The 25100-nt window shown below is 39.3% G+C and overlaps 1 protein-coding gene across 1 annotated transcript in view; it reads left to right on the top strand.

Annotated features, from left to right (window-relative positions):
• The window catches only part of LOC137352431 (DNA-binding protein RFX7), a 97352-nt gene extending 73714 nt beyond the window's left edge, over positions 1-23638 (top strand). The window contains exons 8-9 of the mRNA XM_068017844.1: positions 3461-3765; positions 11021-23638. Coding sequence (XP_067873945.1) covers positions 3461-3765; positions 11021-14386 — 3671 coding nt within the window. The 3' untranslated portion in view covers positions 14387-23638. The remainder of the gene's footprint in view (positions 1-3460; positions 3766-11020) is intronic.
• Positions 23639-25100: the final 1462 nt, after the last annotated feature.

The following is a 25100-nucleotide window of genomic DNA, read 5'->3' as shown; positions in this document are numbered from 1 at the left end:
AACAGGTTCCCTGACAGTGGGGAAATGTGTATTCTATTTAAAAATTGAGCTCTTCATTTAAATAATATAGGTTTCTTGTACTCAGCACTTGGGAATCTCTCAGCAAAACACATCTAGCTGCGTACCAGTTACCCCTCTCCTCCTGGACACAACTGTGATCTCCCTCTCAGACCTATTCAATCCACAGCACCCATACCTTCATTCTCCTACCCACTACTGTAACTTTTGCATAGCTTATGCTGAGTGCCTATAACTTTTCCACATTGTCTACCCACCCTGAGAAAACCTCTATGATCATACTTTCTTTATCAGTCCATAGCCCCTTCCAGGGCTCGCATGTTTCAGACCGCTCCCCTGGGCTGGCATATCCTACCACTCCTAGCAGACCCTGGAACACCCTTACGAATACTCCAAAAACCACAGCTGCCTCTCCCCGTGCTTCAACATCTTGCAACCCCAACCCTCGTCCTTCTTCACTGGTTACTTTGGAAATTAGACATGCTGGAAACCATCGGTGCATCGGGCTGCATGTCTTAAAAGTGTTATCTATTTAAATATTAACCTTTCATCTCTAAACAGCATATCATCTGATTTTCCAAGAGTGACTCCACAGGAAGCTCACAGCCATATACACATATGCAATAGCAGTCTTCCACCTGGCACTTCCATCACACCTGGAATTGTCATACAGTGACAAATCACAACTGAGCAATCTCAAAGTTCTGTAAAAGAAAAGGAGAAAAAAATCCAGTCATTTTTGCTCGTTTCTTCTGACCTGGATAACGTGGCCGCCCCCCATGGGGCGGAGTTATGGATTTACAAGCTGGCGTCAATCTTCAAACAAATTTCTCTCAGCAATAGCAATTGTCCTCTTGCCTATTTATAAAGCACTTCCTACAGGGAGAACTGAGCAGGTAGAACTGGTTTCTGTTCAGGTTACTGTTTGTAATCATTAAAGATACAGTTCACAAACACATTTTGATCTCAGCAGCCAAGAACTTACCTCAAGGCAATCCTATCACCCTATTAAGAAATAGTTATGAAGACAACAGTCCACTCATAATATAATATATTGTGTATTACATGGTATAACACATCTGCCATTGTAAAATTGTGTGGTGTGGTTTATTGCAAACGATGCCATGAAAAATCCACTGCAATAAGATTATCGAGATTCCCGAATTCTGTCTTTTTTTGTTTTACTGCCAATTTTCTAACCTGCATATCTGATAAAGTACCACATAAAAGGTTGGTTAACAAAATTGAGGCTCTTGGAATAGGAGGGTCAGTGCCCAATTGGATGAAAAATTGACTTCAGAACCGAAAACAGCGAGTCGTGGTAAATGATTATTTTTCTTAGTGGAGGACATGACATTGGTGCTTCCCAAGGGTCAATGCTAGGATCACTGCTTTTTTTTGCGATACATAAATGGCAAGGATCTTGGAATACAGAGTAGAATTTCAAAATTTGCTCATGGTACCAAACTTGGAGGTGTGGCAAACAGTGAGGAGAAGGGATCGGGTGAAACAGTATAGATTAAATGACATAGTTCTAAAGGATGTGCAGGAACAGAGGGACTTGGGGATTCATGTGCATAGATCTTTGAAGGTGGCAGGACATAATGAGAGAGTGTTTAGCAAAGCATATGGGATCTTGGGCTTCGTAAATAGAGGCTTTGTGTACAGAAGCAGGGAGGTTATGCTGAACCTTTAAAAGCTCTGGTTAGGCCTCAGCTAGAGTATTGATCCAGTTCTGGTCACCACACTTTAAGAAAGATGTGAGGTCCTTGAGAGGGGCAGAGGAGACCTACCGGAATGGTTCCAGGGATAGGGGATTTTAGTTACATGGTTAGATTGAAAAAACTGGGGTTCTTGGAATAAAGGAGAATGAGAGGAAATTTGGTAGAGGTGTACAAGATTATGACAGGCTTAGATAAGGCGAGTCGAAGAGACTTAGTAGTTGGCAGGAAAAAAGACAGAGGCGCAAGGGGAGAGCCAACTGTGTAACAGCCCCGACAAACAAATTTCTCTGCAGCACCTGTGGAGGAGCCTGTCACTCTAGAATTGGCCTTTATAGCCACTCCAGGCGCTGCTTCACAAACCACTGACCACCTCCAGGCGCTTATCCATTGTCTCTCGAGATGAGGCCAAAGAAGAAGATGATAAGGTGGACAAAGAAAATCTGTTCCTATTAACTGATGGTACAAGGATTAGGGAACATAGATTGAAGGTTTTGGACAAGAGATGCAGAGGGATTGTGGGGGAAGAACTTTTTTTATGCAGCGAGTGGTACTGACCTGGAACTTGCTGCCCACATGGGTAGTGGAAGCGGAGACGATCACTGATTTCAAAAGGAAATTGGATGCATGCTTAAAGGAAATAAACTTGCAGGGCTACGGGGATCGAGCAGGGGAGTGGGACTGACTGGATTGCTCTACCGAGAACTGGCATGGACTCTGGCCAAATGGTCTCCTTTTGTACCATAAATCGCTCTATTACTTGGTGAGACACTACTATGCTGCTCTGTGATACCAACAGTGAGTAGCCTTGTGCATTAGATTGGCTTTATTGAATACACCCTGGCTCCAGTTTCAGGCCAGCCTGGCTTTAGTTTGCTGAATACAAATTCTTGTCCGTTTATGGTTTGACTTGCTGTATATATTCAATTTTACCAACCTTTTTTTGAAAAAAAAATTCAGCTGTGTAGAAGGGATGTTGAGATCTCATTGCTTACCTGCTGTTTAGCCTCATTTAGGCAAAAGCTCTACATCTGGTTCGTACGACACCTGGACGTGCTTGATCCTGATGCTAGATGCAGAAAGTGGAAATGCTCAATTCCTGGCATTTCCATCCTTAATAAGCATTAAAAAATGAAAGGGACAGATTGTTATTTCTTATGGTTTATAAAAGTAGTTTGAAGAACCAAATTATAGCTCAACACTTGGTCACTAAGACAGTGCACATACAAGAAACAACTCTTGACTGCAACCGGCACCACACAAGTATAGTTGAACATCCTGAGTAAAGGGTAAATGTTAATTATTAAAATGAATATGCAGAAACCAGTTCTGTATTTCCTTACTAATTGCTTCAAAAAACTGATAAGTAGAATTTCTTCTGGTTGTGTAGGGCTCCATGGAGCTGCTTTCTCTAAAATGAGATGCAGAAAAAAAAATGTAAATATACACGACCGTATTATGCTTAACAGAATATAGAGATTGGTGGAAGCAGGATCAGAGTTCCATTTGTGTTGGGGGACAAATGAACAGAACTGAAGGCACAAAGTTGGTGTAACTGCTCTTTAAGAAAAGCATAAGTTAACAACTGCTAACTAAATCAGAAATCTCACATTTCAAAGCTGCACATGATTATTAGCGGTGCTTGTGTTTAAATGACCTTGTAAGCATCTGTTATCTATGAGCGTCTTTTTCAGAAGTTGATATAATTTTCTTTCTTGCAGGAGCAAAACAACTTTCTGCTTTTGTGCCCATGACTGAAAGCAATTCCTTTCAGCCCCAGGTGAAGACTTTGCTTTCCCCATCAGTAGATGCCAAGCAACAGTTGCAACGTAAAATTCAACAGAATACACTGAAGAGACAACAAGAGCAAAAACTCCAATCTCCGCCATCAGGCGAGCAACAAGTAAAGAAACTAGAAGGTGCCACTGTTGGGGGAGTGACCAACATCTCCAATGGAAGCCCTGCTCTGCTTTCTCCTCAGCCTACCATTGGCATTGTGGTGGCAACTGTTCCCAGTCCTATCCAAGTAGGTTAATATGGTTGGATATTAAGATCAAATAGACAAGGAATAGCAAAGTGAGAGTTGTGAAAAAAGTCAAAAATTTAGAATAAATTGCATTACCTGCACTGAATTTCTTGTCAGTTTTCATTAACAAAGTTACATAGTTTAGATATGTAGCACACTGATGGTAATTGATTGTTTAGTTGCAATAACACTGCACTTCCAGTTGTAAGCCCTAAGTTGCCTTCAGACAGTCTTAAATTTTCATAGTTTCCCCATTGTTAACTAGCTTATTCATATGATAGAGTGATAAATATCAAAGCACTTCACTTTAGAGAGAGTGAGTAATACCAGGCATATTTTGGCCTACCTCATAGTACTTTCATAATGGAATAGTGTCGATAGTGATTACACTTTTTGTTCCCCCACTTTCATTCTTTCCCCAGAAGATAGTCAGTATAATGATGTGCTTAAACCATTGGGAAATCAAAACAGATGAACAAATGATATTACTCCTCTGTTATTTATCTTACACATGTAATATTTTAATATAAGGCCACACAAGACTTTGAGCTTTCCTCACTTGCGGATTAAGCCTGGTATTTCATTGTTGCTCGTTATGTATTGTTTACACAGTGCCTGTAAGGATATTTTCCTTCCAACAGTAACTTGCATTTATATTGCACCTTTAATCTAGTAAAGTGTCCCAAGGCACTTCACAGGAGCATTATCAAACAAAATTTGACTCCAAGCTTAAATACCATAAATCTGCTTGATATAAAGCTACAGGAAGTATACACTATAAAGAGATTATTTTAGAATGGCTTTACACTAGAAAAGAAGCTGCAAAATTATGGAGTGTCTCCTGACAACGCAGCCAAGTGCCGACGTCATCCCTATGGTCCGAACTGCGCATAGGCGCAGAACGCATTCATCTTTGTGCAAGCGCAAAATACCAGAGCTTTGCCAGCTTTCCAATACCAATGCATGTGAATACATCATCACGCAAAGGGATGTCACATCCAGCGCAAGTTTTGGAAAGTGGCCTCAATCACCGCTTCCTTTCCCTATTCCCTCCCGCAATCGGAACCTCAATCACCACTTTGCTTTCCCACTCCCTCCTGCAATTGGAACTTCAATCCCGCTTCCCTTCCCCGCTCCCTCCCACAGTTGGAACCTCAATCATCGCTTCTCTTCCCTGCTCCCTCCCACAGTTGGAACCTCAATCACCGCTTCGCTTCCCTGCTCCCTGCTGCTGTTCTCTCCTGCGCCCGCCTGCTCGCTGCTCCATTTCACCGTTCCTGATTGGTTGACGCTCCATCCCGCCTCACTGCTAACACTCCGCTTACCACCTTGCCCCACCCCCAAACCCGTCGCTTCTCTGGGCGGCGAGGCGGGAAGCAAGCGGCGGAAGGGAACGGCGACCAGTTGGGCGTGGGAGAGAATGGTGGCATGGAGTTGCAAGCAGTCGGGTGTGGCAGGATGGAGTGGTGAGCAGTCTGAAGCGGCGGGAAGGAGCGGTGAGAAGGCGGGAGCGGGAAACTGAATGCAGCGATCGCAGGAGGGAGCAGGGAACAGAAGTGGCGATCACAAGAGGGTACTGTTGGGGGGTGGAGACAGTGATCGCGGCCATTGAGGGGTGAGAGAGTTTGGGTTCAATTCTTTTTTGTGTTAAATTGAGCAGTGCCATCTTTATTACTGGCAGCTGCCTGAGACGTTGCAGACAGTGACGTGTCTGTCGCTGAGGTTGCATTTGCACATGTGCCAGTACTGCCCCACCTAGTGGTTGCATTGTCAACAAACGCTGCCATAAAATTATATTTTGACTGCCTGATGTCTCGGGGTAAATGTGGTATATAACAGCGTTCTCTGAATTGTACAGATCAGACGTGATCCTCAGCATGTGATGAGGTAGCTGATATCAACATGGGTGACAGTGGCATGGTAAAATTGCTTTGATTTCTTCAGACTTCAGAGAAGATGACTCAGTTAGGGTTCCTGTTTATGTTTGCAATCCAGCTGGAAAATGCATGCCTGGATGAAGGCAGCCTTAGACTCAGCTGTGATGCTTTTTGTGGTCATCCCAACACTTGCTGACTGGATCTGGTCATAATATCATAGGCCTGCTGATGTTCATGAGCCTCAATCACAGCACAAAGTCACCACTTTCAGGGAGAAGAGTAGCAAATTGATAAAAAGTTAATAGTATTAGAGGTAGTGATACATGAAACAAACAAATTTGGAAAATTAAATGTTTATTTACTTATGATTTGTACAAATGAAAAAGGGTGCTGTAATACTCATTTGCGTTATCTCCGTTTTCTCTGACTGGCTCCCGTTTAAAACTTCACAGTGCCATTAATTGCTAGCCTTGGTTTGGTGGTGGTACTCTTGCCTTTGAGTTGAAAAGTTGTGGGTTCAAGTCCCACACCATAGACTTGCATGTAATCAAGGCTGACATTTCAGTACTCTCTTGCTGAGTTATGAATGAGACATTAAACCAATGGCCCAACTGCCTCCTTGGGTGGACATAAAAGATTCCATGCTATTCAAAGGCAAACTTCCAGTCCCAATATAGCTGATTGCTTGCAGGCATGCTGCAGAGGAGAGGGAAGGTGGTGCCCTCAGTGTTGATAAATGGTTGATCTTTGTTATGTACACCACCTGTTGCTCCAGTGTGATTAAGAATTCTGCAGGAAATTCATGACTAACAGACTAACAGTATCATTCTGTGATGCAGAGCATTGCACTTTTTCTCCCCAAATTCTCCATCACACAAGATCCATATCAATATCCTCCAAGTTCCCCTCCAAGTCGCACACTATCCTGACCTGGAAATATATCATTATTCCTTCATCGTGGCTGGTTCAAAATCCTGGAATTCCCTACCTAACAGCACTGTGGGAGTTCACCACATGGACAGCAGCAGCTCAAGAAGGCAGCTCACCAACACCTCATCAAGGGCAATTAGGGCTGGGCAGTAAATGCTGGCCTTGCCAGTGACATCCACATCCCGTGAATGATTTTACAAAATCAGTAAAAGAAAAATTGGTTGAATGTGATGCATGTTAGAAACTTGTAAGGGTTGGGCCTATCAGAGATGTACAAGGGAACTTCTGCGTGGATGCAAAAGATGTGTGCAGGGTTCTTGAGTTTTTTTTTTACCTCTGTCTTCACAAAGGAGAGGGATGATGCAGATATTGTAATAAAAGAAGAGTGTGAAATATTAGATACCATAATAATGAGAAAGAAAGTACTAGAGGGTCTGATAATCTTGAAAGTGGATAAATCACCAGGACGGGGTGGATTGTATCCCAGGTTATTAAAGGAAGCCAGAGAGGAAATAGTGGATGCTCTGAGGATCATCTTCAAATCCTCACTAGATACAAGTGAGGTACCAGAGGATTGGAGGTCTGTGAATGTTGTACTATTGTTTAAAAAGGGTGCAAAGGATAGGCCAAATAATTATAGGTCGGTCAGTTTGACCTTGGTGGTGGATAAATTATTCGCATCAGTTCTGAGAGATAGGATAAACTGTCACTTAGAAAGGCATAGATTAATCAGGGATAGTCAGCATGCATTTGTGAAGGGAAGGTCGTGTCTTACTAATTCAATTGAATTTTTTGAGGAAGTAACCAGGAGGATTAATGAGGGTAGTGCAGTTCATGTGGTCTACACGGATTTTAGTAAGGCATTTGACAAGGTCCCTCATGCCAAAAATAAAAGCCCATGGGATATAGGGGAATGTAGCAAGTTGGATCCAAAATTGGCGCAGTGATGGGAAACAAAGGGTAATGGTCGACGGATGTTTTCGCGAATGGAAGGCAGTTTCCAGTGGCATTCCACAGGGCTCAGTGTTGGGTCCCTTGCTGTTTGTGGCATATATTAATGATTTGGACTTAAATATGAACGTACGAATTAGGAGCAGGCATAGGCCACTCAGCCCATCGAGCCCGCTCTGCCATTCAATAATTTCATGGCTGAACAGATTACTCCACATTTCCACCTACCCCTGATAACCTTCCACCCCCCTGCTTATCAAGAATCTATCTACCTCTGCCTTAAAAATATTCAAAGACTCTGCTTCCACTGCCTTTTGAGGAAGAGAATTCCAAAGACTCTCAACCCTCAGAGAAAAAATTTCTCCTCATCTCTGTCTTAAATGGGTGACCCCTTATTTTTAAAGTGACCCCTAGTTCTAGATTCTCCCACAAGGGGAAACATCCTTTCCACATCCCTACTTTTGTATTCAATTCCCTTCGCGATAAACAATAACATTCTATTAGCTTTCCTAATTACGTGCTGTACCTGAATATTAACCCTTTGCGATTCATGCACTAGGACACCCAGATCCCTCTGCATCTCAGAGCTCTGCAATCTCTCACCATTTAGATAAATGCTTCTTTTTTATTCTTCCTGCCAAAGTGGACAATTTCACACTTTCCCACACTATACTCTATTTGCCAGGTCTTTGCCCACTCACTTAACCTATCTATATCCCTTTGTAGCCCCCTTATGTCCTCTTCACAAGTTACTTTCCTACCTATCTTTGTGTCATCAGCAAATGTCGCAACCATACCTTCGGTCCCATCATCTAAGTCATCTATATAAATTGTAAAAAGTTGAGGCCCCAGCACAGATCCCTGTGGCAACCACTCATTACATCTTGCCAACGAGAAAATGACCCATTTATGCCTACTCTTTATTTCCTGGTAACTAGCCAATCTTCTGTCCATGCCAATATGTTACCCCCTACACCATGAGCTTTTATTTTTTGCAATAACCTTTGATGTGGCACCTTATCAAATGCCTTCTGGAAATCTAAGTACAATACATCTACCGGTTCCCCTTTATCCACAGCGCATGTAACTCAAAGAACTCCAATAAATTGGTTAAACATGATTTCCCTTTCACAAAACCATGTTGACTCTGCCTGATTACCTTGAATTTTTCTAAATGTCCTGCTATAAATGTCTTTAATAATAGCTTCTAACATTTTCCCTAAGCCAGATGTTAAGCTAAACGTTAACTCTGCTTCTCTCTCCACAGATGCTGCCAGACCTGCTGAGTATTTCCAGCATTTCTTGTTTTTATTTCAGATGTTAAGCTAACTGGCCTGTAGTTTCCTGCTTTCTGTCTCCCTCCCTTTTTGAACAAAGGAATTACATTCACTAATTTCCAATCTAATGGAACCTTCCACAAATCTAGGGAATTTTGGAAAATTAAAACTAATGTATCAACTATCTCACGAGCCACTTCTTTTAACACCCTAGGATGAAGTCCATCAGGATCGGGGACTTGTCAACCCGCAGCTCCAACAATTTTTTCAGTACCACTTCCCTGGTGATTGTAATTTTCCTGAGTTCCTCCCTCCCTTCCATTTCCTGACTTACTGCTAATACTGGAATGTTACTTGTATCCTCAATGGTGAAGACCGATGCAAAATATCTGTTCAATACATCTGCCATTTCCTTATTATCCGTTATTAATTCCCCAGACTCACTTTCTATATGACCAACACTCACTTTGTTAACTCTTTTCTTTTTAAAATATCTACAGAAACTCTTATTATCTGTCTTTATATTTCCAGCTAGCTTTCTCTCGTATTTTAATTTTACCTTCCTTGTCAATCTTTTAGTCATTCTTTGCTTTTTTTAATATTCTGTCCAATCTTCTGACCTGTCTCCCATCTTTGCGCAATTATAGACTTTTTCTTTAAGTTTGATACTATCTTTAACTCTTTTAGTTAACCACATATGGCAGGAATTTTTCTTTCTCGTTGAAATGTATCTATTCCGTGTATTCTGAAATATCCCCTTAAATGTCTGCTACTGCATCTAACCTATCCCTTAATCTGATTTGTCAGCTCTGCTTTCATGCTCTCATATTTGCCCTTATTTAAGTTTAAAATACTAGTCTTGGACACACTCTTCTCTCCCTCAAACTGAATGTAAAATACAATCGTATTATGATCGCTGCAACCTAGGGGCGCTTAGGGAGACATGATTGGGAAATTTGCAGATGACACAAAAATTGGCCGTGTAGTTGATAGTGAAGAGGATAGCTGTAGACTTCAGAGTGACATCAATGGTTTGGTTGAGTGGGCGGAAAAGTGGCAAATGGAATTCAATCCGGAGAAGTGTGAGGTAATGCATTTGGGAAGGGCAAAGCAAGGGAATACACAAACGGGAGGCTATTGAGAGGGGTAGAAGAAGTAAGATACCTTGGAGTGCATGTCCACAGGTCCCTGAAGGTGGCGGGGCAGGTAGATAAAGTGGTGAAGGCGGCATATGGAATGATTTTCTTTATTGGCCGAGGTATAGAATACAGACTGTGTAAAGCGCTGGTTAGGCCACAGCTGGAGTATTGTGTACAGTTCTGGTCACCACATTACAGGAAGGACATAATTGCTTTGGAGAGAGTACAGAGGCGATTTACAAGAATGTTACCAGGGCTTGAAATTTTGTACACCTCAATTGAGTCAGGCCTCAGCCTCCTCTAGCTGGGTTGTTTTACTTAGAACAGGGGAGGCTGAGGACTGATTCAGTTGAGGTGTAGAAATTTATGAGGGGCCTAGATAGAGCAGACAGGAAGGACCTGTTTCACCTAGCGTAGAGGTCAATTACCAGAAGGCACAGGTTTAAGGTGATTGGTAGAAGGATTAGAGGGACATGAGGAAAACACTTTTCAGCCAGAGGGTGCTGGGTGTCTGGAATTCACTGCCCAGATCGGTAGTGGAGGCAGAAACCCTCAGTTCATTTAAAAGGTCCCTGGACATGCACCTGAAGAGCTGTAACCCGCAAGGCTGTGGACCAGGTGCTGGAAGGTGGGATTAGATTGGGCGGCTAAGTTTTTTTCAGCCGGCGCAGAAACGATGGGCTGACTGGCCGCCTTCTGTGCTGTAACATTTCTATGGTTCTAATTACAGAGAATTAAAATGGGAGAAAACATTTCTTGGGACACAAATAGAATTCAGTTCATGTAATTAACTTGGAGATATTTTCGATAACTGAGGGTACAGTGATTTTAATTTTGAAACTAGCTCTGGAAATAAAAATAGAATGTTTTTATCTTAGTTTGTTTGGAGATGTTTACCCTATTCACTGTAATATATTACTTCACCATACATTACAGGAAAGTAATATCTGGCAAAACAGTTGGTAGATCAGTCTTCTGTTTACATTTGGTGAAGTATAAGAAAAATCACTTGCTTCACGCAGAAAAGTTTGTACATATGTTTAAATATAATTTTTATAACACTGTTGATTTGATTTTTCAGATGCGAAGAAGCAGGCAGATGATGACATCACCAAGTCAGTTAAGTTCATCAGATAACAAGGTCCTTCCTTTGAACGTTCAGGTTGTTGCTCAACACATGCAGTCAGTCAAACAGCAACAGAAGACTGTCCAGAATGTCGCTGCCAGTCCGCATAGTGATCGCTCAAGACCTCGCTATCATCAAATCTTGCCTAAACCAGCCTCAACCAGCACACTTACCCTTAGTTCTCCAACTACAGTACTTTTGGCGAGTAGTCCAATAAAAGCTGTTGTTTCTGGAACATCCCATGCTAGCTCCCTGAATATGGTGAAGATGGCAACGATATCTCTCCCTCCTAATACCGGTGCATCTCCCAAACCTACGTCATCAGCAAATAACAGTACTGGAACAGCAGACAAATTGAAAACTGGTCCAACATTGAGAGTTGGCTCAACTTCTTGCCTTCCTGCTGCAGGATCCAAAACTAGTAGTGCCGCAACGACACCTACTGCTGAGGTCATCAAATCTGAACATGAAGCAATATCAAGTGATGAAAAGCAGATTCAGTGCCAAGATAATTCAAGTCGCTTGAAGGATCCTAGAAGAACTGTTGGTTCCTCTCCATGTGGACAGAAAAGTAATAATGAAGCTAGCATGAAAGTGAAGACTTCAAATGGGAAAACAGCTAATGAGAAGACAGCAAAAGTCTGTAATGGTCAGAAAACTGAAGGAAAAAAAATGAAAAATGAAGGCAAGTTTGCACATAATGAAAATCTGGCCATTTCAATGGTGGGAAATAATCAAACTGCTTTTTCTGTTGCCTCCACTTCAGATTTCACTAGCACCAGCATTAATTCAAAATCCATTACTGACACTGCCAGGGCTCATAAAGACAATGGGATGTGCCCAAAAAGTCCAAGAAAACGTTCTCCCTCTAATTCTGCATTTGAACCACAGGTGCCTCCTGTGAAGAAAGCTATGCTTTTAGAACATACTTTAGGTAGTGCAGAACATCAGAAGGCCTGCCATGGCACTGCAGTAGTGACCTGTCCAAAAATATCTGCAGCTTTACTAGTAAAAAGTGAAAACGCACCAGCAGTGATTCAGGCACCTAGTAAAGTTACTGTTAAACTGAATACAACAGGAATAACCCGTATATTAGCAAATCCTTCATCTGATATTCAAGTAATAACCCTGGATTACCCTCAGACTACTGTAGAACAAGCATCTAACTTTCAGGAAAACAAAACGACAGATTTGGAAATGAGTTCATTCAATTTGCAAGGAAATACAACTACAAAACTGATCGCTAATCATACTGACATGCAGCATAGCAAAAAGAATCACCAGTGTTTTGTGACTGATACAGAAAGACAGGAAGTTCTAAATGCTAATGTGATTGGGATTTCCGGGACCATTGATTTTCAAGTGTCTGAGTGGGAGCCAGGACAATGTAATGGGTTGGATCAGCAGTCTTATGATCAACAAATGCAGGCTCAGAACCAGCTACAAAGTTCTACTTCAGTTCAGCTGCAAGGACTAAATCAAGCACAGTCATCAAACCAGTTACCTCTGCAGGATAATTTGATGGAGCTTACACCTTCAGGTTCACAAACCAATGAAAATTACTTCCAGTTTGATGAAGATCTCACACAGGACAGTATTGTAGAAGAATTAGTATTATTTGAAGAGCAAATGTCCATGAATGTTGGTTATGGAACTGGTTTGGGAATACCTGCTCATAATCATTCCACATTAGGTCAAAGTACAATGCTGTCATCACATCAAGCTGGACAATTCTATCATCCAATCCATAGCAGTGGCACTCCAACACCAACTCCTACACCTACACCAACTCCTACACCCAATCCAACACCTACATCAGAAATGATTGGGTCTCAAACTTGTTCAAGTCCAAGTTCCAGAATGGCTCAAACAACGCCTGTAGATGGCGCTCTTGGCAGCAGTAGACTTACACCAATTGGTACACCTCATTCAAACTGTAGTAGTAGTGTGCCTCCTAGCCCTGTTGAATGCAGGAACCCTTTTGCTTTTACTCCAATAAGCTCCAGCATGGCATACCAAGATGCTAGTGTCATTTCCAGTAGCCCTGTTAAGCCAATGCAGAGGCCAATGGCCACTCACCCAGACAAAACAAAAATTGAATGGATGAATAATGGATACAACACAGGAGTAAGCAACTCTGTAGTTTCTAGCAGTGGTGTTGGTATTCTTCCCAGTTATCAGGAACTGGCTGAGGACCACTTTAGAAAGCCACATGCCTTTGCTGTTCCTGGACAAACGATGCAGTCATATCACCATAATGCCATGCAGTTACAGTCCAGACATCATGATGCTCAGTTGTGTCGTTTGACTCCAGTTTCACCTGTACCACACCAAGTAGCTTCTATGGCTAATGGCAATAAGCAGGAGGGCTTTGCAGTTCCAGCACCTCTTGACAACAAAGGAATACATTCATTAATCAATAATTTTAGGTGTCGCAGTGTCAGTCCTGCTGTTCATCGTCAACGTAACCTTAGTGGAAGTACTCTAACTCCTGTGATGAACCTGCCAAGAACAAGTTTGGCATCGTTTGGAAGCCACGTAACACCTGAGGTTCACAACAGCTTAGCTAACAATCTTTCAGATAACAGTGCCAACAGCATGGCTCAGCGAAGCCAATCTGTCCCATTGTCTGTTATGATGCAGACTCCTTTCCCATCTTACCAGAAACAAACCAACACTAAGAAAATTACAAATGTGTTGTTAAGCAAACTTGATTCAGACAGTGATGATGCAGTCAGAGGTCTAGGAATAAACAACTTGCCCTCCAATTATACAGCAAGAATGAATCTTACTCAGATATTGGAGACAACATCTAGTTGTGGTAGTGCCAACCAGCAACCAATGATTAATTCAAGCTCTTCTGTCTTTGAATTCCAGAAGCCTAGTTACCTCACAAAACACACCAGTAATGATCAGTTGGGTTATATTTCTGAGGATAATCAAGCACAAACAGAAATCAGAGAGCAATCATTGGATTTCAACAATACAGTAAAAGACTTTCTGACTGAAGACAGCCTACAACCAAACCAGCAAGTGGTTGGTCAAGTATCATCAGATCTAAATGTTGCTTCTGATTTCTCCAGTGATCTCAGGTTGTCCTCTGAGCTTTCAGGCAGCATAAATGATCTGAGCACTTTAGACACAAATCTGCTGTTTGATCCAAGTAAACAACAGGGACAAGATGTTGATACTGCACTGGAGGAATTGAATGATGATGCAGTGTTCCAGCAAATCTGTAATGAGTCCATGAACTCCATGCAGTCTTCAGGTTTTGACTGGATGGAAAGTAAAGATCATCCTGCAGTTGAAATGTTGGGTTAAATCAAAGAGTACTGTTAAATATATAGCACACATTTAATTTTCTGACACATCATATTTGGCCTATCAGATGTGCCTGCCTTAGGAAAAGCATTTGTTCCTAAACAAATATGTTTCAGGAAAAAAACTAACTGCTCTGCATACTTGGGTTTCATTAATCTTGTCTTCATAATTCTTTCATTTTAGGTGCCAGTACTTGACATCTTCCTGTATGGTTTACTGCAAATATAAGCAAATGTGTGTGTATGTTGTCCATTTATGGAATTAGGTTCATTTACAAGCTGGGCTGTTTTCAGTAGGTAGATTACTGTAGTAAAATGTAAATGCAGTTAGAGCTTTTTTAATCTTAACAGTTGAGAGGAAATCCTGCTCGTCTTAGGTCAATTGTCTTTTGTACAGAACCACTTTCACTCTGTGCCCCCCACCCCCCCCAACTTTAATATCAACTATATGATTTAGTTGACTGAAATTTCAGCCCACGGTCTCTAGATAAAATTCCAGGCCTCTATCCTGAATCACGCTGACTTTTTAAAAGAAAACTACTCACAGTGTGAATGTAGATCTTGTTGGCTGCACAATAAGTGAATTCATTTGGTTTAATGTATGCTTTCTACTGAATTTTCCATAACTGTTAATGCTACTCATTGGAGGCATCTGAAAGTCAACAATTACGTACAATACTAAAGCAGTTCTCCAGTGATATGAGTGGGAACCATGGGCTGCGTTCCTCATTCATGACATAACTCAAACATCTGATGTGGATCACAAAATTCCAGGTTGCCTGTAACTGGTTTTAAAGGATAGAACAATAGTGAGAAGTCAGTGAGAAACCGCAGAGTACAGATATCTATCTGCCTTTGACATTGAGAGTTATGTGATAGTTAAGTCGGATACACTTCGATTGTCAGCAATGTAATGTTTGTAATGTCAGCACCTCATTCACGGCGATTTGGTAATTTATGCACAGTCATATATTCACTAGTTGTTTTATCCAGTGTTTGCTATTTTTTATTGCACTGGTTAACTTGTTTGTGCTAAATTCCTCTGCATTATTTTAATGGGAGTGTCAACCCATTTATTTTAAGCAAGTAAACAACTGTGTTAAAGTGCAGACAGGGATTGAATATGAACCCATTAACCAGTGCACTAAAAATAGTGGCGAATGAGATAAAACTGCTTGTACCCTTCGTAAAGGAGTATATTATGTTGGAAAATCAGTGGCTACCTCTAATGGCAAAAAATCAATACTACGGCTGTATTTCTTTGTTATATAAAAATATGCTGTAATGTATCTTGAAATAGAAATTCCTTTACTAGAAATTGATTTTAATAACTTTCCCTATAGAAAGGGAAAAGTATCAAAATGCCTGGCATTTGATACAAAAAGGTACTTCTGTGACAAAGGTTTGAATTTTTTTGTTAAAAGCATTCAAAAGAGAAATATAAGAAATAGCTTATTTTTTTCATCCCTGAATATGCCACTAAAAGGAAGGAACGATACTTCGCTGGGCAGTATCATACAGCACTCCACAACGGCAGGCAGTGGGTTAAAAGATATGACAGAGGAATGTTGGTGGATAAATGCAAAGAAACTTGCTTCTTCCTAAAAGGAATTGATTTTAACTAGGCCTGGTGTAATTTTATACTTTTTTCCCCGGGAGTATATATCTTTGTTATAATCTATGACACAGCTTTCATGTTAGTTCAGCGGGTAAATACGACATAAGTATTGATCGTGAAGCATAAGTTTTAGGGAGCTACTAAATTAAATCCTTATATCCTTTGCTGCCCTGGCCATGCTTAACAAAGGTAGGGTTGATCAGTCTGGAACGAGAGGCTGTAAGTATAAGAATATAGGTAGAGTTCATAAGAATTTTGATTTGAACAAAAGCTGCTCATGTTGAGGATAAACACCAATGCAGACAAGTTGGGATGAGTGTCCTGTTTCAGTATTGTAATTTCTGTGTAATTCTTTGTAGGGTTTGGAGTGTCCCACAGGAAACAGTGATGCAGAGATAATCCATAATACTTTTTAAAAGAGAAATGGATAAATATTTGAATAAGAAATATTTACTAGGGAGTGGTGGAAGGTAGGGAAAAGATGCTATGTGGATAACTCAGAGAGGTGGCACAGGCAGGATGAGCAGAATGACCTCAGATGATATAAAATTCGATGTTTTTATGGGGTGGGTGTTGTAGTTTATTTCATCTCTGGAACAGGAAGTGGAAAATTGGATGGGGTTCTGACTGCAGATTACTATCACTGACCTCTGAAAGTACATGTGTATAGTTCAATATTCTCAATCTCTCCATCTTAACTAAGAATGGCTGCTTCAGCACAAACAACTAATATGAACCTAAAACCTTTTTGATTTGTAAAGATCGATACCACATCTTGTAGTGCATTTATCGACTGAGCAATCACTGGAACTTGTAGATTTAAGAAAATGGAGGATTGAGCTTGACTGGTGCGCCCCAGAGTTGAATAACCTAATCAGCTCCAAGCTTATACCTGAAGAATGGCAATTTGCTTAAGAAAGCTCACTTAGGAGGGCTCCAGAGCACCTTGAAATTGTAACGTGTACAAGTTACCTTGAGTACTGTGATAAGGGGGCAAACTAACAAAGGCAAAGAAAAAAACAAAAGGCTGTAACTGTATAGTAAATTTCTGTAATTTAATCTCAGTATTTAATTATTGCAAACAATCAGTTTAATGATTTATATCTAACATGTAGATTATTGGTCACCTGAATTAATTGTTGAGCTTTTTTTTTTAACAAAAATGGCCGTCAAGCTGTAAAAGTAAATTTTAAAAAAACTTGCTTATAAAATAGTTTTATTTCCAAATATCAAGTCTATAAAATATCCAAGAAAAGATATGGGTTTTGAAAGAGAACTTGTAAAAGACCACTTTGTTAGAACTCTAGATTTATTGAACTCATATTTCAGGGGAGAGATGTTACTGGGACATCTTGAGTGATTTGTAACATTCTTGTATAAATCTTTAAATGATTTAGTTATTTTTGAAATGTTACAAAGTTTTGCTGTTGAGCTAGGACTTTATGAATCACCTGTAATGTTTCCCAGTACCTTTCTGTAGCAATTTTGAAAAATGAATTTTATTTGAATTTTACAGATTCTACCTAGCATGTTTGTATTGTGATGAGGTGCTTGCTCCATATCCCTGTGATCTAGTGGATTATAAAGAACCATCAGACTACCTGATGTGTATAACTATGGTTATGAAGAAATTCATGTTCCATGTTAACTGTTCTGACTAAATGTATACATAATGTTGAAAATTAGAATTGGGAAACAAATTTATCAGTTGGATCCCAAATGCAATTGAACCAAAAGCATAAAATGTCTTAATTTGACAGTTATGCAGAAGGTGAAATTTTGATTCTAGAGGATTGCTAGTCATTACACCAATTTTTATCTCCATAATAGTTAAATAACATTCTTAATCAGCAAACTTTTTATTTTATAAACTTTTAACCTCACAGGTAATTTGTGGGCACATGGAATTCAAAACATCTCTACAATAAGCAATTAGCAGTAAAATTGTTGCCTATAATCATACTTTTGATAGCTAATTTTAGCCATTAAAAATTTATCCCAATGAGTATATAGAACATCAACCTATGTTAAACATCAACTTCAAAAGAAGGGCTTGTGCTGAGAATCTCCTATTTGAGCTGTATTACAGTTGGATTTATGCACATGTGAGGCCACAAGATGGTGCTCTGCTTTCACCTTCAAACAGTATGGAAGTAAACAGGAAAGTGGAGTTAAGGCCACAATCAGATCAGCCATAATCTTATCAAATGGTGGAGCGGGCTTGAGGGGCCGAATGGCCTACTGCTACTAATTCATATGTTCACATGTATGTAACCTACCTTTTACATTTTTTAATTAATTGTTAGTTCGGTGCTTCTGTTCCAAGTGAAACCATTTGAACATACGAATTAGGAGCAGGAGTAGGCCACTCGGCCCTTCCAGTTGCTCCGCCATTCAATAGGTTCATGGATGAACTGATTACTCCACATTTCCACCTACCTTCAATAACCTTCCACCCCCTTGCTTACCAAGAATCTATCTACCTCTGCCTTAAACATATTCAAAGACTCTGCTTCCACCGCCTTTTGAGAAAGAGAATTCCAAAGACACACAACCTTCGGAGACAAAAATTTCTTCTCATCTCTGTCTTAAATGGGCGACGCCTTATTTTTAAACAGTGACCCCTAGTTCTAGAATCTCCCACAAGGGGAAACATCCTTTCCACATCCACCCTGTCAAGACCCCTCAGCATCTTATATGTTTTAATCAAGTCGCCTTTTACTTTTCTAAATTCCAGCGGATACAAGCCTAGCCTGTCCAATATTTCCTCGTAAGATAGCTTGCCCATTCCAGGTATTAGTCTAGTAAACCACTGTACTGCCTCCAACTTATTTACATCCTTCCTTAAATAAGGAGACCAGTACTGTACACAGTACTCCAGATGTGGTCTCACCAATGTCCTGTATAGCTGAAGCATAACCTCAATACTTTTGTATTCAATTCCCCTCGCGATAAAGTTAACATTCTATTCGCTTTCCTAATTACGTGCTGTACCTGCATACTAACCTTTTGTGATTCATGCACTAGGACATCCAGATCCCTCTGCATCTCAGAACTCTGCAATCTCTCACCATTTAGATCATATGCTTTTTAATTCTTCCTGCCAAAGTGGACAATTTCCCACTTCCCCACATTATACTCCATTTGCCAGATCTTTGCCCACTCACTTAACCTATCTATATCCCTTTGTAGCCCCCTTATGTCCTCTTCACAAGTTACTTTCCTACCTATCTTTGTGTCATCAGCAAATGTCGCAACCATACCTTTGGTCCCTTCATTTAAGTCATTTATTTAAATTGTAAAAAGTTGAGGCCCCAGCACAGATCCCTGTGGCAACCACTCATTCCATCTTGCCAATGAGAAAATGACCCATTTATGCCTACTCTCTGTTTTCTGGTAGCTAGCCAATCTTCTATCCATGCCAATATGTTATCCCCTACACCGAGCTTTTATTTTCTGCAATAACCTTTGATGTGGCACCTTATCAAATGCCTTCTGGAAATCTAAGTACAATACATCCACCGGTTCCCCTTTATCCATAGCACATGTAACTCCCTCAAAGAACTCCAATAAATTGGTTAAATATGATTTCCCTTTCACAAAACCATGTTGACTCTGCCTGATTACCTTGAATTTTTCTAAATGCCCTGCTATAACATCTTTAATAATAGCTTCCAACATTCTCCCTAAGCAACTGATCACTTTCTCATGTATAACAACTCTTCAAAATGCAGTCAGTAATTCCAAAATTCTTAAGTCAGAGATGGCTTAAACTGAATTTTGTCTGCTTCCATAATGCCAGTTAAGGGAAAAATGAAATACTTGATGATGACAATCTGTGACACTAGATAATATCCAGGCTTGCAGTGGAATTTATTTGTTTACTCAAAGTGCAGTTACAGTTCATATCATGAAATTAGATTTCTTTTGGCCATTGATTTTCTTTTCCCCAATCTCGTTTGAAACAACTGGATTGTGTTGATAAAATAAAAGGTGTGTTCCTCCTCTTTTTAAACTAGTACTTTTCAAACTGTAATTTAATTTTTTTTTCCCATTCTGATTCAGTTATTATGATTAATGCAGTGTTCAGTTGTCAATCATGGAGTGTGGGACCACAAACATAAAAATGACAGTGGAGAAATGTCATCCTTGCAGTGCATTTCAAAATTATAGAAACTGGGAAAACAAGTTTGCAGGATTAGACGTGTAGTACAGAAGTCTTAACCCTTTCTATTTTACATCGAGACTTAAATTGAATTACTAATACTTGAACAAACAATTCTGTGCGCAAGACCTGTTCATTTCTGAAGCTATAACTTCAACTCTGTACTTTGGAATCATGATTAAACAAATTATACATTTACCAATTACAGTTAAGTGATTGAATTTTATAAACGACTATAATTTTTTTCCTCTTTCCTAACATTGACTACCTCTTTGCCGCCTCCTTTCTCAGACATCCTTCCATAATCAAAAAAGGTGGCATCATATTTTTACTTTCCTTATCCAATAATAGCAAAGTTGAGAACAAGGAACTTTAGAATTTGGTTACAAATCTACAGTCTTGATTGTACAAATTCAGAATCTGAAATGTTTTTACATTTTAAGCAGCACATTTTCACTATTTCTGAAGGGAAAAGATCTTGTCAATGTTACTTCATCTTTACAATAATGGATTTGAACAAAAAAATCTTAAATTTAACCATTCTTATATGAAACATTTAAATACATTTCCTGAAATTTGTTATTTGTTTACTTTTAAGAACAAAATTTAGATACTTGGCTTGCTGTCACTGGATCAACATATTTTCCTTATGTTATTTTCTGTTTCCTGTTTGTGAATTCTGTCCTGTCTGCACTAAGCAGTTAGCGTTTCAGTATTTTTGTTTAAAATATGTAGGAATTTTTTTTACTGCTTTATTAGTTATACTAGTAACTTATTTTTGAAGTGTTTTGTCACTTTCCTCAGCCTCCAGATTGCCCATCCTCCAGCTGGGTGTTTTAGGCTGTGGATTTTAGTTAATTACATTGCATGAGTCAACAATAGCTATTTTAGCTCTGCTATTTGTTTCATCTTAGAGTAGAAAGATTGGTGGAGGAATAACCTGTGACTGCATTGAACATTTGCACACTATTCGCAACAATTTCAAGGTTTAAATTTCAGTAATATATACACAAAACCTAAACTTGTAATTTACTGTTCGTGTTATTAGCATCTGAGCACTTATCTATATGACATTTCTCTGACATTTTAACAGAACCATTGACTTTATTTTAAACTAGTTAATGTTTTAACAAATGGTTTACCAGAATGGCGTACAAATACATTTAAGTATTTGTATGTATGTACCGCACATGACCATTTCTTAGCTCTAATTTCAGTAATGTGTCCAAACAAATCTATAAAATTTGTTTCTAATGTAAAGGAACATGATCGGTAACCAGTTAGCCAAGTTAAGGACAGAAAGGTTCAATAGAATGTGGTTTCCATAATGGTTCACACCTCAAGATGAGAATATTTTCTCCATATATTGTAAAAAGAGAAATCCAGGGGTCTCATGAATTTGAATGTAACCAAAAAAATCTTTTCTTGGCTAAGGGACTGAAGAGTTTCTAACAATAGTGGAAATCATCTTGCTATGTCGATTTTTTTTTTCACTATATAGTTAATGCATCAATCATTTCCATTCACTAATGGAAAAGAGCCATCAGTACATCTTTTGACATCCTCACAAGCAAATTGGGAGAGGTGACACCCCAGTACAAATTATGTCTAGTCAGAACCTCATGATTGCCAGTTCAGCATTTAAATGCTGATGACATTTGCGAAAATTGTTTTTATTTTGGGGTAACTTGGTAGTTTGATACTAAAAGATGAATATTGTCATTTCTTTTGGTTATGTTGAGAAGTGTTTATATTAATATTTTGGAGGAAACACTGCTTTATTCTAGCACATCAGTATGCTTTTCTGAAATTGATATTTTGAAGTAACAGGCCAAACAGCCAGGAGTTATTAGCTACTGGGTCCAGTGGTCAAAGTGTTTGAAATGGCCAATGCATTGTTAGAATTGAAATTGAGCTCTACCATAACTAACATAATGAAGGGGAAAATCCTTTATTTTGATTGAAGAGTTAATCTAGTTGATTGTTGGGCTTTGAAGGTAATGCGGTGTATAGGTGGTTGAATAGAGGGATTACAAGCAGTACCAGACTCTGCACCACAATGTTTGATTTTTAATTCTGTTCAGTTTTTTAAAAGATATTTTAAATGTTTTCTAGGAAACTATCAGTGTGGTTTAGCTCATGGGTCAATTGAAAAACTCATGACATTGACCCATTGATAACTTTTGAAATCTTAAATTCTAATTTTCTATATATCTCTTGTAATTGTGTCTTTTAGAATAATTATTTTTTCTAATGAGTACACTAGGCAGCACTAAAAAAAAATCATTTCAGTAACCTACCATAAGTTAGGTCCTTCCAGGTTAGCTTGTGGCTGAACAATTTCTACTGTGAGTCATTGTTTTAGTAGCACCCGTCAATATTTTAATGCTTCAAAGATGTCTGATTCACAGAGTAGTTGACAGTTATGGTCCAGTAGACTAGAACTGGTCAATGGAGCACAGCTGAATTTGCTTGGTCGAGTTGAATCAGTGCTGAACTTAACACTGCATAATAAAAGATTGCAGCAAAAGTTTCGGACACATATTTGCACCTTAAGTATAATTGGAGCTGTATTTCAAAATAGATGTTCATATTCAATTCTGAGTTCAGTGGACATTTTGATTATCTTTTGCACTAGATGTTTAAAGGAGTTTCTGGCCTGGCACATCTCTTAGGACAAATGATAGTTACAGGCAACATAGCTTTCATTTGATAAGGTTTTAGGAAATGAGTCAATATACAAAAAGTGAAGTGTCATCTGCAAAATGACAGATCTTGATTGTTTTATGTAGCAACGTACATTGATCTCAATGAGATAATTGCTTTACTTGATTCTCTTGTGTGAGAATATTAAAACAGGATGAAAATTTAAAGTCCCATTTGCTTCACCATGTTAATAAATGATCATAAGTGTGCATGTGTGTTGAATTATATTGTACAGTGCTAGGTATATTCCTGTAACCACTTTTTGCTGAAATGAATCTGGTTCTTTAACGGCCAGGGATGTGCAAGTTATACACATTACAAGTTATGTACCTTTTTGAAGTTTACTAATTCACCTTAGAAACATTGTTGGATATGTTCAGTTTTCAATTTTGTTCTGTTGATTTTGAGAATTAGTATTTGGTAAAATATTGTGGAAGAAGTTTCTGCAGTAATTTGCTATACATATATTTTTGCAAAGTAATTGCCGTTATAAATATGAGCTGATGAGAAGGAACTGGTTTCAGCAGTCATAACTAATGCACATAAAGTGAAGCTACAAGAAACAGCAAACCCCAACTCCTTACTACATCACAAGGTAATGCTTGCCTGTACCACAATTTTATTTAGTGTAGAATGTTTTTTTTAATGATGTTTGTCTATTGTACTGCTGGAGAAAATCAGTAGTGCAATAATGTTGGAATAGTATTTCAGCTTAGTTTTTTTTCTTATTGAAAGTGCTCACAGATATTGTTGAAGTTTTGTAAATGGTTTCAAAAACCAATAAAAAAAATTTTGTACTTCATTCTGGTCTGGAAAGTATGTTCCTATATATATTGAGCTGTTTTTCCTTAATGTGTCATTCAGATCTACCTCCTGTTTAGTCATCATTCATCCTCACATGGACATATTCAGTAGAAGCACTGTTTGAGTAAGGAATTTAGTTATGAACCTCAGAGCTACAGCTTCTAGTGAATCAACATCCTTGCTTTCAATACCAATGGAATCAATTCCTTAATCATTTTGATGAAATGAAAAATCAAAGCAAAATAATAGTTTTTAATAAATTTAGGAGAATTAGGTTAACATACCGCATTTCAAGCCCACAGAGCTGGTATCGTGTCACTGTGGGTTCCACCTGAAATTAGTTTGACCGTCTTAATCCAGTGGATCTGCATTACAAACTAGTCACTGGTCTAGCAATCTCACTTAGAGCCCACAAAAATGAAATGCTTATCCTGAGAAAATTATTAAGTGTCCATGTCTTGCAGGCCTAGCTCTAAGTCAAAACCTCCAGTTATTTTTTTTCCAAGGACTACTAAAAGATTCAATAGTCTGAAATAACCTTCTGTGCTTTGTAATAAACAACCCACGGCACTTCATAGAAGTAATGGGGTATGCTTCAAAATACCTTCCAAAAATTTGGTATTGTTATGACCAAGGCGGGAGGAGTACACTGTTTTTTAGTTCCACTCACAGATTACCAGTACACCCAATCATACACACTATTTTTTTATATCCCAGAATAAAATACACCAACCAGGTTTCTTGAATAAACGACAAAACTATCCATTTATTATAAAACAAGACTTAACCAGTAATGAAGCAAAGCATTAACACACAGGTTGAAATATCAAAGTTCCATTTTATAATTCCCCAATTACACTTACACACACTGGGAAAAAAAATACAGAAATTCTCTCTGCGGACGTCTGTTTAAAAAAAAAAAATGACTTTGGCCAAATACTTGCTAATGCTTGACGGGAAAAAAAAGAGAAGATATGGAAGGAAGTCAATTGTCCCTTTTTTGGTCTCGCATCCGGGTATACGGAGACTGGTCATTGGGATTGTTTCAGAAGCAGTCTGTTCTGGAGATGTCGAGAACTATTCTAGTAGGCTTTCCAGAAGAAATGTCACTTCAGGGTTTTCTGCCAGCCCACACTTGAATCGCAGGATTTTTTTCAGCTTCTCAGGAGCTATGCAGCACCTGGGATTTTAGCTCTCCCACACTGAGGGCTGAATTTTTTCAGTGTGCTGTGCTCTGCGGCGGTGCGCTGTGAAGTCAGCGGCCTTCTAACACGGAAGAGCCGCCCCAGTGATATTATGGGCGGGGGCTCATTTAAATGGAGGGTGTGGAGCGGCTGCCAGTGATGATGTAGAGGGGGCGGCCGCCACATCCCCGGCATGGTGTCCGGCTCCTCCGCGCAAATGCGAGCGCAGTTTTTAAAG

Source organism: Heterodontus francisci, chromosome 38 (assembly GCF_036365525.1).
Source record: "Heterodontus francisci isolate sHetFra1 chromosome 38, sHetFra1.hap1, whole genome shotgun sequence".
NCBI classification, from domain to species: domain Eukaryota; kingdom Metazoa; phylum Chordata; class Chondrichthyes; order Heterodontiformes; family Heterodontidae; genus Heterodontus; species Heterodontus francisci.
Note: the sequence above shows the minus strand (reverse complement) of the source record. Positions and strands in the feature narration are given on the sequence as shown.